This window comes from Eptatretus burgeri, chromosome 4 (assembly GCF_056783735.1).
Source record: "Eptatretus burgeri isolate ZD-2024b chromosome 4, Ebu_testis_v1, whole genome shotgun sequence".
NCBI classification, from domain to species: domain Eukaryota; kingdom Metazoa; phylum Chordata; class Myxini; order Myxiniformes; family Myxinidae; genus Eptatretus; species Eptatretus burgeri.
In genome coordinates this window covers 73,816,679-73,831,609 of record NC_140964.1, presented here as the reverse complement: position 1 = coordinate 73,831,609, position 14,931 = coordinate 73,816,679, and the positions used below count along the sequence as shown (strand labels likewise).

General features: G+C 42.5%; 1 protein-coding gene across 3 annotated transcripts in view; it reads left to right on the top strand.

The window, feature by feature from the left end:
• Positions 1 to 14,931, top strand: part of LOC147028351 (collagen alpha-1(XIV) chain-like) — a 236,291-nt gene that overhangs the window by 100,788 nt on the left and 120,572 nt on the right. For 2 of the 3 annotated variants that reach the window (XM_085878673.1, XM_085878671.1), the window contains 9 exons: positions 1,603 to 1,764; positions 3,626 to 3,789; positions 5,544 to 5,673; positions 10,308 to 10,453; positions 10,583 to 10,712; positions 12,454 to 12,593; positions 12,733 to 12,862; positions 13,301 to 13,440; positions 13,732 to 13,864. In XM_085878673.1, coding sequence (XP_085734799.1) covers positions 1,603 to 1,764; positions 3,626 to 3,789; positions 5,544 to 5,673; positions 10,308 to 10,453; positions 10,583 to 10,712; positions 12,454 to 12,593; positions 12,733 to 12,862; positions 13,301 to 13,440; positions 13,732 to 13,864 — 1,275 coding nt within the window. The remainder of the gene's footprint in view (positions 1 to 1,602; positions 1,765 to 3,625; positions 3,790 to 5,543; positions 5,674 to 10,307; positions 10,454 to 10,582; positions 10,713 to 12,453; positions 12,594 to 12,732; positions 12,863 to 13,300; positions 13,441 to 13,731; positions 13,865 to 14,931) is intronic. The other variant, XM_085878672.1, reaches the window with a different exon arrangement.

Below are 14,931 nucleotides of genomic sequence, written 5' to 3'. Positions count from 1 at the left end.
TTCATGTCATGCCAAATGCTTAGCTGTACTAGGTACTAACGTCATTACCAAACAAATGAGAAGGACTCATCAGTGGGCTGTATTGTGGGAAATTTGCATCGTTTTGTGTGATCCTGCAATTGCTGCCTGCAGCAGTCATTTTTTGATGATGACAGGCAACCTTTCTGTATTTTCACACTATTCAGCCATTGCCTGGTCTCAGAGTGAATTCTGCTTATACTGGCTGCTTCATTTGGTGGTGTTTAGGCCAGATAATTTCATGGCCACGTGAGCAGTATAACATGGCAAATAGGCCTGGGAACTTGCTCAAAGCTATGAATTTGGCTGGTGCTTGTGGTCATTTTGATACGACCCATGGGACTCGAACTGTGCTACCATAATGGGCCCACGGCTGTAACAATATGTTGGAAAAAAGAAGCCTGAAATTTCACAAAGTTTGTTCCTTTGAGCTTATACATCAAATGGCAACTGGTTGCATCATATCCAAGGGGATGAGGTTGTGCCACTAACGAAATGCCCACAGTAGGTTGGAGCTATTCAGCCATTGCCTGGTCTCGGGATGAATTCCGCTTGTCCTGGCTGCCTCATTTAGTGATTGAGGTTGGTTGCAGGTTAGTTAGAGTGCGGTTCAAACCGCTTTAGTCCACTTAAATGACCTCATAGTTTGCTCGGCGGAATTCATAAGAGGCATGGGCATCTATCAGCATTACATCCAGATAATTCTGCAGCCACAGTCAGGTCAGGAATGGGAGCATGTGCCAGAGCAGCGCGTCGCTGCGTCCACTTTCCGCCAGTATTCCAGGGGCCTCCGTCTGGCCATCCCCCAGGCAGATGCCTGGTCCATCCCCATCTCCTTGAGATGCCGATTCATCAGTGGGCTGTATTGTGGGGAATTAGCACCGTTTTGTGTGATCCTGCAATTGATCACGTCTGGTTTTCCCGGTCTGAGTTTCCTCGCTTATGCACAGTGAAACATGGCAAATAGGCCTGGGAACATGTTCGCGGCTGTGGACTTAGCTGGCGGTTGCGGTCACTTTGACATGACCCATGGGACTCGAACTGGGCAACTATAATGGAACCACAACTATAACCATACAGTATTGGAAAAAGGAAGCTTGATATTTTACAATGTTTGTTCCTTTGAGCTTATGCATCATATGGCAACTAATTGCATAATTTCCATGGGGAATGTGGCTGTGCCGCTGATGGAATGCCCACTGTAGGTTGGAGCAGGAATTTGTAATTTGGTCAGGGTGATGGCAATAGTTCACCAATACTTCGTGAAGGACTCCGTGAGATCCTGAGCAACTACTAATGTTTGCAGACGGGCTGCCCAGTTCAACATCCATCTGATGGATGGTGCACATATTGATTCAGTGTCCTGCCTGAGAAGTACCTGTCCGACAGTTTATCATCAAATCGGGAATCAAACGCAGACTAGACCACTCAATGCTGAGTGTCCACTTGCTCTGATGAACTAACCTGCCAGCCCTTTTTTCTTACTTGAAGTGTAGAAGTGCTTCATATAATTCTGGGACTTGTGTTCTTTCCTTTGGTGGATTAATCACAGATTTTTTTTTCCTGTGTTGTGCTGCACCTTAGGGGTGAAGAAGGCTGATGAGAAGCAATTACGTGAAGTCGCATCTGAACCGGACGTGAGCCACATGTACCATGTGAAGGAGTTCAGCGACATGGCGTCCATCGTAGATAGTCTCACTCGAACAATTTGCATCCGAGTGAAAGAGCAGCAACGCGAGATCCACAGTATGGAAAACACATGCCTCATGTCCCAATATTATTGGGAACATATATGATTTAATAAGGAGCATACTATACACACAATACAGTACGTTGTACCTTGGAGTATCATGTAATGCACAAAATAATAATAACAATATGAGTTCCCTTCCAAATAATTTCAATGCAGGAAGAGGTCATGAGGCCAATCACAGCCTGAGCTATGAATGCCAACCTGTGGTTGTTTGTCCGTGCTGTATCCTCTTTAAATGTTCACCGTCAAACAAAGAAGCAGGACGTACAATCTTCTTTTTTATTATTTGGTATGACAGCTTGACTTGAACCACCGACTCAGAGTGAGAAGCTCTAAACATTACACTACCCGGTCTGGTTTAGCTTTATACATTTGATTTCATTCTTTGTTTCAATACAGGAAACTGAAAGTCTTCACACTTGTTTTGAAAAGTAGTTTGTGAATCAATTCCTTTCTTTTATCAAATTTAATTGATATCATGTCTGACACTGGGGGCCTGATGCCTGGTGTCAGCTTAATGGGTAGGGTGGTCGGTTTGGGATCCTCGGGTCCTGAGTTCAAATCCTGCTCAGCCATTGAATTAATACCAGGTGGGGTTGATTCAGCCTGTCATCCTTCTGAGGTTGGCAAAATGAGCACCAGCTTACTGGGATTATTGAGCCATTCGAGTATCCTGTGTTGGAGTGGTGAGCCATCCAGAATTGTGCCCAATAGCCCAGGAGACTGCTTCGGCACCATTGATGCTCTGTACAGAGTATGGTCCCAATTGATGGATGGATTGAGGGCACCACCTATTGTTGGGAGAGTAGAAACAGCATATGTAAGGTAGAACGACTGTGTCTGAAACCAAATTGATGATCTGAGATCAGTCTGTTGGAGGAAAGGAAGGATTTGATGTCAACTGCAGTGATAGATTCCATGGACTTTCTTATATTTGGAAACAATCTAAAAGGCCTGTAGATAAGAGGATCAGTTTTTGTTTGGAAATCAATTCCTTTGTTCTATCAAATTTAATTGATATCTTTGACTGCAATTCACAAACATGTATGCCTCATGTTTGTGAATTGCACCAACGTTGGCTAACTTCCAAACAGATGGAAACTCACCCAGAGAGACTGATTGAGTGAACAGAGAAGAAAATGAATGAGCAAGAGAAGCAGAGTAGCTTTTTAGGACACATGCCCCGTTGCCATCAAGACCTGTCACAGAATCAGCATTGAGGTTTGCCAGAAACCTGTCCATCTTCTCAAGTGATAAAGACACAGTATCCAGGAGCAGTTGGGTATGAAAGGATAGGGTGGGTACAGAGAGCAAGGGGTTGGGGATACAAGATTTGGAAGCAAATTTCCTTGAACTCGATATTGAGACTGAATTGAAAACTCGTGAATGGCATCACAAAGGCCTTGCAAAATATATCATGGGTATTCTCACTTTTATTGCAGAAGAGATGCCGAGCTTGTCATCTTCTCTAATTTTCAAAGGTTAATTCCATAAAGAAGTTCTCGTTGAATGGATAAGGACTTGCCTTTTTTGCTGAAGTAGTGTCCATTTAAATCTGTAGTGTAGTCGTGCCGAATTTTAGTAATCCCACCTGTGATTATGTGTGTCTGTTAAAGATGTCATGGTGTCTTTTGCAAGAATAGGTCTTTTTGTGTCTGTAACCTTTCCAAAGACTAGATTCTCAAAGTGGATTGAGCTTACTGAAGTAACGGTGAACCTTCAACTTGAGATGGGATGAGATCAGGCTTAGACTGTGTGACGTGAAGATGATATTGAAGGTTATCATAATCATATCGCTTTTGCATGTACAATGATATGATGGACCTCCCCCCCCCCTCCCTCCTTCCCAAACAGCAGGTATTCCAGCCTCCAGTCCAGGAAAAATTGAGCCTCCAAGAGATCTTATCACCTCTGATGTGACCGCTCGTGCTTTTCAAATATCCTGGACCCATGCTTCAGATGCCGTGCTCAAGTACCGTGTAGTCTACTACCCCACTCATGGGGGAAAACCAGAAGAGGTTGGTCATGGAATGGCGTGAGTTGATTTATGGAAATGGATTGTAAAAGTCGTTTATCTTCACAATCAACTTGTTTGTTGTGAGAAATCGGTGATGTATGCAAGAAGGGACAGTCAATTACTGTATGATGGTTCATTTTCACAAAGTTGTTACTGTTACTACAAATGTGGAATGCCATCCATTACAAAACCATGACCTTCCGGCTTCATTCACGTATGTGCAAGTTCAAAACCATTGTCTCTCTCTATCTCTATCTCTATCTCTCTCTCTTTAAATTTCATGTTTGCTCTCAATTTGTGATGGAACCCGATCTGGACATTTTTGCAAATATTGTTTGCACGATTTCAGTGTCGGTGAGTCGTAAGCATAATCCAGGGTGTTCTGCCATTTCCGGTTCCAGTATGTCAGTCAATCTATTTTGCCACTCTTGGTCTGCAATTTTCTTTCCTGACCAGATTTGTTGGCATAATGGTTAAAGTGTCTGCAATGAGTCTGGTAGGTTGACAGTTCAAACCCCAGTCGAGTCATACCAGAGTTAAAAAATGGTACGTGCTGCTTTCCTTGTTTGATGCTCAGCATTTAAAAGGATAGAACATGGACAAACAACCATAAGTTGGAAAAATAGCACAGGCTTTGATTGGCCTACTGGCCTCCTGTGTTGAAGTTACTTGTAAGGGAACTTCAATTATAAATCCTGGATTTGTGTCCATCAGTCAGACAATGCCATCAAAAACTGGAGGTGAAACGAATTTTGTCTCAACCATTTGGAGGTTTTATCCTGATTCTTAAACAGATCTCTCATTCTTGACGGTGGTTGCATCATCTGAAACGGTAACAACAATTGATGAAATCAACAAGACGTTTATTGAGGTATTGTCACTACCGTGGGAATCAAGGAGAAGCTGACATTCCTGGCATTAACCTTTTGTCAGAGCCAAAGAGGGTTAACTCCGAAGAAGTGTTGATGCCCGAAACGTCACCTTCTTCACACCGGTTAGCATACCCCAATCAACGTGCTGTTGATTTCATCCATTGTTGTGTTGTACCTGTTCACCGACACCAGTCGAGATTATCCTTCACCAGCAAGACTAGTTATTCATTCCACCATAAAACACAGTAAACGGCAAGTCAGATGATTACATTCGGTAGTGTTAATGGAGGTACCAAAGATCGTGGGTAAGGATGGGGGATGACCTCAGATGGTGGTATACCTCCTGCTTGAAGCTCTGGAGCGAAGAGTGTAATTGGACTGTTTCAAGTATGAAATTCCACAAATGGGAGAAAAGAAGAACAAACGAGTAGAGGTGTGCCACAAAGCTTGGATTTTGTGGGTTTAATAGGAGGGGGTTTCTGGAAGGATGCATATAATCTGGAGGAGATGGGGAGCATCGGAGGTCTGAGAGGGCCAAGGGAGCTGTTTACTCGCAATGGAAAAGTCCAAGTGTCTCTGCACACATCATGGTGTGAGTGCTTGCCTCATGATGAATATTTATGTCCCCAATGAGTGTGAATGGATGTCTATATCATCTTTGTCCGATATGTAATAGCTCTTCCATCTGCTTTAAACACTGCAATAAAAAACTGTTTGGTGAAAGTCGGAATTGTTTGTTCGAACACGATGTCTACAAGAAACTGTCACCTGAACATTGCCATATTTCGTTACCCACCCTCCATGCTTGTTGTTTCTCTATCTTTCACCTCTTGGACTAATTTCTTTCTCTGTGGTTCCCCGTCAACCATTCCAATGCCTGAAGGTTGTCGTCGATGGCACCCAAAACTGGACGACCCTCGAAAACTTGCAAACACTGACGGAATATCAGATTGCAGTATTTGCTGTCTACTCTACTGCAGCTAGCGAGGCACTGCGGGGTTCAGAAACCACACGTGAGTCACGTTACTTCCTCTGACTCGAAACATAAACCATGAAAGGCAATTGACACATGAGACAGTAACCTGAATGGGTCTTCTCTAATTTACTGGACACTGCAGTCACCAGATGGATGCTGCAATTTTACTGTTATTTACAGTCATAGCACAGCTGAATCCATGCTTTGCCTAGCACGGTTAAATGGATATGAGTTTTGAGTTATCAATATTTATTTTGTACCATTGTGTGCAATGAGTGTTTAAACCTGGACTGGAAGTTACTTACGTAAGTCACCAAATATAAATAATCAGATCTCCTGTTAGTGCCACGGTGCAAACACGTGATTTGCGGCATGGTCTGTGGGTCGCCATACTGTCCTGTTGCATGTGGGAAATGCTTTTCATCAAGAAGACAAGTTAGAGGCGCATGTAACATACCTTTAATTAACTAATTGGCCTGGTATTGTTTGAGCTGTTACTCCTGTTAGGCGGTTTGGTTCTTATTCCCATCCATCGGTGAATAGCAGTGCCATATATAGAGTGAGTCTGGCCACCTATTGTTCTGCTCATACAGAGCGATCCGGCTGTGTGATCGGTCAATCCGCACCACATGGTCTCCACGGAGCCATTTTGCCTCCCAATCAAGATACTTCTGGGTTCGCGTTCATACAGAAGTGGCATTTTATTCAATATTTCACTCGATTTTGGTGTAATTATGGTATACAGTGTGGCATGTGGCTGCTCTGTTCGACCAGGTCAAAGCCTAATAATGCACAGGTTCCCTCATGACAAAGTTTCGGACGATCTCGTTTCAGACATCAGTTATCCCCATTTGCCATATAGTATCAAAATTAAACTGCCTGCAAAATTTTTCACTGCCCGACTGTATATTTTTGCTCGATGACAGGAACGCAACCGCAAGAGTGAACTCTCGTTCATCTCTGGCACGAAGGGAGAACTCGGCAGTAAAAGTTTGACAATGCGATTGCGAGTCTCTGAAATGAAAGAATTATATCGACTTTTTTTTTTCGATATTTTTGAAAGAAAGGCTTTTGCATCATTCGTGTTTCATCGTCACTTTGAATGTTGTATCGCGACTTGGTATTGTTAGAAACCAACTCCAGTAAAACTCGTCGGATGCCGACACGGCTCCGACTTATGCGAGGTCAATGCAATGTATTTTGCTCAAATGTTCCTATCAATTAATTGTCTCTCTTTCATTCTTGCATCGCACATGAAATTTCCTGCTTGTACTACACCCTATATCGTTGAATATAATATTCATTTTCGTGGTGCACATCATGTTGATTGATTCGGTTGGAACACCGAACTCCGCAGAGTTATCGAATTCCACAGTTACAACTACAGATTACTGGTTTTAGTAATATCGCAGCGCAAATCTCTCAAGTGGTCCGTTTTAAAATTAGAGACTTTACATTACCCTTTCTACGACAGATTTGTACCTCCTAGTAATCCTGTGTGAGAGCTTCGTTCAATAAAACCAATAGGTACTAAGGAGTAATCGTGGTTTGTACCAACGCCAGGCATTGAAAATTGTTTTTATAATCCAACCAGGTTCAAATCGTATGAACAGCCAAACAGTCGATGTTATAGCCTTCTCGTTAATCTGAGATTAGAAGGAATGTCTCCATGAATGATGTCAGTAAATTTCAACATTGTGGATGGCATAACTTTTGAACAATGAGTTATTTAGCGTGCTTGTGTTGATCGGGACCTACCTCGCATGACCAGCACACCATCACTGCTTGTGCTCACTTGGTGAGAAAGATGGTGCTTGCTGGCGAGTTGGCCAGACTCCCTCTATATATGGCACTGGTGAATACTATTGCATGACTCAACTGGAATGGCACTCGGTAGAGCGCATACCTCCGCCAGACTGAACAGTTTACATTTTATATCCCACTGATAGGCCGGATCTGCATCCTGACTGGAACCAAAATCGAATCACCTTGTTATTTTCACCTAACTAACTGATCCACATAGTTTTGTCATAATCCATCCATAACGTTTTGAGATAGCGTGCTGTCCATGTAGGTATATAGTTTTTGGCCACATCTCTCAATGGTGAAGAATCACTTAAAAAATGGATCTGGATCCGGATCTTCACCGCAATCGAAACAATTCGTCATTGTCACACACCCAACCTGTCCACAAAGTTTTGTTTGAATCCCTCCAGGACTGTTTGAGATATCTTGCTCACAGACAGACAGACAGCGGTGAAAACATAACTCCCATCCACCTTCGGTGACAGAGGCAATAAGTTATCGACACCCAATGCCGATGTTATTGAGTCCTTCATCAGATCTCATTTGGTCGAGTCACCGACTGTAGATATTACTTCTGCAGGAAGTGGGTTCAGTGGGGGAGGGTGGGTGAAGTGACATTAATTGTGAGAATAATGAACATTGTGAAGTGGAAGAAGACGGAAGGCTTGGGAGTTTGGAGTGAGGGGGTTAGGAAGGGTTGAAAGTAAAAATATTTCACAGGAAAGGGGTTGAGAGGGTAAACATTCTACCATTTTCATACGTGCCGTATGACTTTCAACCAGCAGACTTGCAATTGTTTTTCCTCAAAATGGGCAGTGATACTGTATGATGCTAAACAGTTGGGTGCTTTGAAATGCTTGCTGCTGCCAAAAACAATCGCGACTGAAGCCATTTGGGAATGTGTTAACATCAATGGTAAATTTATCGGTGTTTACTCAGGGCCAGGGATGCTACAAACAGGGGGTGCTGGGGGCCTGGACCCCACTGAGACCATCATGCAGAGTGTGTGTTGTTTGAATGCACCACTGACTTGTATGGTTAAGATGTTAAAATGTTTGAACCATCCTTTGAGGCCATTAAATGTCTCAACTCAGTTCAATTTCTAAATGGTTAAACCTGTTTCAAATGTCTTTTTACAACTTTTGAGAAGGGGTTAATTAAATTTTGCTAAAACTAAAAAAATATTCACAACACAATATAAACTCGTCCACTATACAGCACAAGCACTGATCAAGCTGATGTTCCTCCATGTATTTGAACTACCTGTACTAGGTAAAACAATGAACATGTCGATGTTACCTTTGCACAGCATGCTCAAACTCCAAACAGCAGGAGCCCCAGCACATTTTGATGGTGATGATATGTACCATACTCTTTACAGAGCGTTGGTGTTGTCAAAGCAGTTTCTCGGCAACAGTTATTCGAGGTGGTATGCCATTTTGAAATATACCTACGACTGCTTTGCCAGCAGTCGTAGGAATTTGTAGGTTGTTCAGGATGCCGGCGATAACTCACATACAGTACTCTACGGAAAGGACACCACGGGGTCTTTAATGTCCAATGCTGGCAGGCTGGTCCTCCAGATTAACGTTCCTTTGAGGGATGGCACACACATTGAAGGATGACAGTTTATTGGTGGGTCGGGATTCGAACCCAGGCTAGACAGCTTAGAGGTGAGTGTATGTACATAACTCTAGGGTACATAACTCGAGGGCTCTCGGCTATCCTGCCAGCTTAGAGGTGAGTGTATGTACATAACTCTAGGGTACATAACTCGAGGGCTCCAGACTATCCTGCCAGCTTAGAGGTGAGTGTACGACTGTACGTACATAACTCTAGGGTACATAACTCTGGGGATCTAGGCTATCCTGCCAAACCCAGCACATTTTAACCATGGGAAAGTAAGTTTGCTCATTGGCAGCCATCTGTGTAAAACATCTATTTCCCGCTTCCCCATTGCGGATTCATACCAACCGTCAGTCAGTATGGTGTTACACACCCCATGGAATGGAATAAATATGATAACCAATGGTTATTGTTATCGTTACCCAATTAGTCAAAATGTGGGTTTTCTGACATGTTTAAGCATCAAAAGGTGTATTTCAATAGTATGTAATTAATAGACGTATATGTGTGAAATCAGGGTGCAACTGACGTTCAAACAGTACGTATTTAATGGACTTATAGTCACACAGCTTCACTGTGAAAGGTACATTTCAATAGTACATCATTTGTAGACGTTCATATGTAGTCTGCGACTAACGTTCAAATAGGACGTGAATAATTATAGGCATATAGTCACATGGCTTCACGGACTGACTGACTGACTGGCTGACTGACTGACTGACGGACGGCTTCACTGACAGACTGTGCTTTTCGTATGTATACATGTATGTTTCTATATACATGTATGTTTCTATATACATGTATGTATGTATGTATGTATATATATATATATATATATATATATATATATATATATATATATATATATATATACATACATATATACAGTAAATACACAACTCAATGTTTTTTGGGGGATTTTATGTTTGGTGAGGATTTCTTTACACGTACTGTACTTCACTGTCCATCGAAGATTCCTTTGTGCTGAATTAACTTTGTCAATAACAATACGAGATGCTCACCTTACCCACTCGGTGCAAGCAAACTGGGAACAGAGGATAGGCATTATGGTGAGAAGTAGGTGAGGGGTGGGGAGGGATTGGGTGGGGGAAGGGGGAGAGAAAGTGAGAGTGGGTTCACAATTGGGTATTTATATGATAGTAATTGTTATTCCATAACCATAACTATAATATTATTGTTATTATTATATTATGTTGACAACAAACGTGGCTTTTGCAGTCTCTTTGCCACCAATTCGAGATCTACGCATCTCCGACGTCGGGGCTGACAAAATGCGAGTTCAATGGGAGGAGGCACACGGAGCCACCGGCTACATGATACTGTATGCTCCCCTCTCTGAAGAGAGTGCCAACGATGCGAAAGAGGTGCAAGAACACGCTTTAAATACCAATGACAACTGCATCAGTTATAATTGTCAAAACGATGCATTTCCAAAGGTGAAAATTTACCAGAAAATGCTCATTTAATCAGTCTAATGTCACACATTCTTACAGCAAAGGGTTGGTCCTGGCTCTACGGACATCATGCTGGAGGGCCTGCGTCCTGTCACAGAGTACACGGTCACCGTTTACGCCATGCATGGTGACGAAGCCAGCGACCCACTCAGTGGACTCGAGACAACGTGTGAGTGATTAAAACGAGATTGCCTGGAGCAACAAGATTGCTCACTCATAACACTGTCTTCTACTACTACTACTACTACTACTACCACTACTACCACTACTACTACTACTACTACTACTACTACTACTACTACTACCACTACTACTACTACTACGAGTAGAACCCTAAATAATTGCCATTTTAGTTCCAATTCCTAATTCCCATTCCCAATTTCCCATTTTAGAGACATTAAAGTTACTACAAACGTTTTGAAATTGCTGCTCACCTGCCATTAATTTTGAAGAGTTTCATTGCACATTATTTAATGATTAATTATTACACATGAGCACACGAAAGTACAAACTCGCAATCGCATTTGCTTTATTGTTGGACCTTTACATTCAAACATGCCTGGTGTTGGCTTAATGGTTAGGTTGGTGGGCTTGGAATCCGAGGATCCAGAGTTCGAATCCTGCTTATCCGTTGAATTAATACCAGGTGGGGTTGACTCTGCCTCTCATCCTTCCGAGGTTGGCAAAATGAGAACCAACTTGCTGGTATCTTGTGTCGAGGTGGCGACCCGTCCAGGATTGTGCCCAATAGCTAAGGAGACTGCTTTGGCAGTACCAACACTCTGTACGGAGTATGGTCCCATTGGATGGACATTCAAACTAAAATCTGTTCCTTCACTCCTTTGAAATAAAACAAACACAGGGAACAAAATTGGTTGAACTCAAGTGAATTAATTAATTTTTCTGAGTGTGAAAAGAGTTTCAGTCTCAGGATATCGGAAACCTGGTCATAAACAGCTTTACCAGGCAATACAAAGCCATTAAACCGGATCATGGAATATTCGTTTATTTAGAAAGCATGTTAATCTGGCTATCCTGCCTGCATGAAAAAAGTAAACATTAAACATCCCATCGCATCTCTTGGAACACAATGTCAGATCGATACACTTAACGTGTCGTGGTGTCATCGTTCAGGTGAGGCTCTTTTAGACTGAAGTAACACTGGAGCTTTCTTGTTTTACACTTTGTTTGGGGTGTCAATCTGTCATTTACATTCCATCTGCGACGTGAATCATGTACACATACTGAATGTCTCACCGAAGAAGCGACAGCAAGAGGAGCATGGTAGACAATGGACAAATTAACATACTTTGTCGGATTTCTACCTGGGATATAGCAGTGACGAGCTCCAATGGGAGCATTAAACAGAGCAACCCTCATTAAACATTGGTAGGAAGCACTATTGATTGTTTATATTTACTGCCCCCCTCCCAACCAATATCTACCGTGTGTGTGTGTGTGTGTGTGTGTGTGTGTGTGTGTGTGTGTGTGTGTGTGTGTGTGTGTGTGTGTGTGTGTGTGTGTGTGTGTGTGTGTGTGTGTGTGTGTGTGTGTGTGTGTGTGTGTGTGTGTGTGTGTGTGTGTGTGTGTCCGTGCCTGTGCGTGGCCGCACACGTGATTTTATGGGAGGTTAATATTGCTCTTGGGATGTGGTTTTACAGTTAAGGATAATAATATAACTCACTGGTCATGCCAAAAGAAAGTTGCTTTAGTGAAGAATGTCAAAAATCTGACAAGCCATAAAACTTCTCACCAAGTGCCTAAAATGACCTGCGTTAGAGTTTAACTTTATCCTTTGAGATAAACTTTGAGCCTCCAGGGGTGAGAACTAAAGACAAAAGTTTTCTTTGAAATCTTCCTCTGATATCAGGGGTTTTCTTCGCCCTAACTTGCCTCCTTGCTTTCTCCAGTGACCATGGAGTCTCCCCGGGATCTCAGGTTCTCAGACGTGACCCATAGCAGCATGAACGTGCACTGGACACATCCAGCTCCGGAAGTGTCCTCTTACCGCATCATGTATGTGCGGACGGATGGGACAGACATTAATGAGGTGAAGTTCTTCAAGAAGCTTAATTAATTATATTGATCCTTGATTATCCTTTCAGATATACTTTGTTTTCATTTAACACATGATGCTGTTCCTGGATTCCCCTCCCCCCTTTTTTTCCTGTTCCACCTTTTAAACGCAGAGAAACGTTCCTGGAACTGCTACCTCTGCACTACTCTCTGGTTTGGCCCCTCTGACCGAGTACACAGTTGCTGTGTTTGCAGTTTACTTAAATGGACAATCTAAACCACTCACTGGCAGCGAGATGACAAGTATGTGCTCGATACCAATGGTCTGTGTGAATCATTCAATTATAAATGCTTTTCAACATTCGTGTTCCTTCCATATATTCAAGGTAGCTGCACCTTCCTCACGTATCTCTTCATTTTGGATACTGTATGCTTCCACATCCAGAGATCTCGCAATCATAAACCCTCTTAGTATCATCATACTGTGAATGAGTGATGTGTACTTGTCTGTGTTGATTCACTCCATTTATGACCATCTGATGCCAATCGAATCACCTCAAGCACATTGGTATCAGTCCATTGGCAAAGACTGCCTCCTGTGGGGTCTGTTTACTACCCAAAGTAGGTTAAGTGTTTATAATTGTTTTGTTGTTAATTATATAATTTGTTGAACAATGTCCTCTCTCCCACACCCCCACCCCACCATCAACTCCTCCATATCTTTCAAATCGACTTCAACAGAGCAAGTTCCAACTCCTCGTGGTCTGCGATTCTCAGACGTATCGGATCAGAGTTTTTTGGTTGGTTGGGAGCATACAGCCAGAGACATGGAATCGTATCTTGTTCGCGCTATTTCTGTGGCAGAGAGGAATGAAGTTGAGGTACTGTGTGTCTCTCTATTTATCATACCTACAATAATGCTATCCTGTTTCTATTATTCAATTCCGTCTTTAGAACTTCTCAAAATACACCTGATCTACTCTTCAGGACAATTGTAAATCTCATGAAGCCGACAGACACACCACCATTGACGCTGTGGATGTTGCCTGTTGAATTGATGAGCAATATTTGCGAGTTCAAGAATATTTCTCCGCCATTTTTAGAGACATTAAAGTTATCTAACTTAAAAATAATTTCACAGTTTGATTTCTTCCACATGAATGGTCTGGTAGGTGAAGGTCAGTGGACAGGAGAACAGTGTGCTGTTTGAGGGTCTGTCCCCTCTCATGGAGTATGAAGTCTCTGTAACTGGCCTTTTTGGAGAGGACCATGAAGGAGAGCCATTGAAGGGGAAAGAAACCACATGTGAGCTGCTGTTCTTCACCCTTTAAATATCCCACACCACGTGGTAATCTGTTCAATATTATTTAATATATTTTATATACAGGCTACTTTTGCTGATTTTATATCATTGAACATCAATGGTCTTAAGTTGTGGTTTTTTTTAAATACTGGTAGCTTATTTGATTAATTTTCTTCAAACAGCACTTCCCATCTCATTACTTTATTTCTTCTTCTTCTTCTTCTTCTTCTTCTTCTTCTTCTTCTTCTTCTTCTTCTTCTTCTTCTTCTTCTTCTTCTTCTTCTTCTTCTTCGCCAATATCCCCACCTTCTTGAGGGGTCGAACGGTTCTCTCCCAAGTCTTTCTGGAACAAGCTGGCTAGGCCGGAATAATTTGGAATTTATTTAGGGTACCAGCCATCACTCGCCTACTCTTCGCAAAAGACTTCATGGGAACTTTAAGGTCCACCAATGCCCCCGGTGCTGGCAGATAGGTCCTTCATCCTTCCAAGAGACAGCACACATATCGATGCCTCACCTTGCATGTGAAACACCAGGGTGACAGTTTAGAGCTGGGTCGGGATTCAAACCCAGGCCAGTCATATCAAGGGGAAATGGGTGTAACCCCTCGGCCGATTCTATCCTCCCGATCCCTCGTTACTTTTATTTGACGCAATTTAATGCTGCTGTATTTATAGTGCCTCATCTTTGGGTAGACCTCTGAAGACTCTGAAAGCACATTTAAAGCATTCGAGAAGCTGGAAGTTCTCATACATCCATTTTATAATCAGTCATTATTCACAAGGTACATCATTCTCCATCCTCTGAGGCACTTCATGTCAATATTTTCTTTGCAAACTCTAAACAAAATTTCCAGGAAAATGTGAACATGCTTGAGTCATTTGGCACTTAGCACCCCCTGATCATGAAATCGTAGAAGCATTGAGCCATCGGCCCAGTCAAATATTTTTCACAATCCCACAGTATGCTGACTTCAAACAGCCATGGCCTGGCTCGCTCTGAATTTTCCAGACGATACTTGATGTAAATGATGGAGACATTCCATCACAGAGTTCACCTTGTGTGACCTC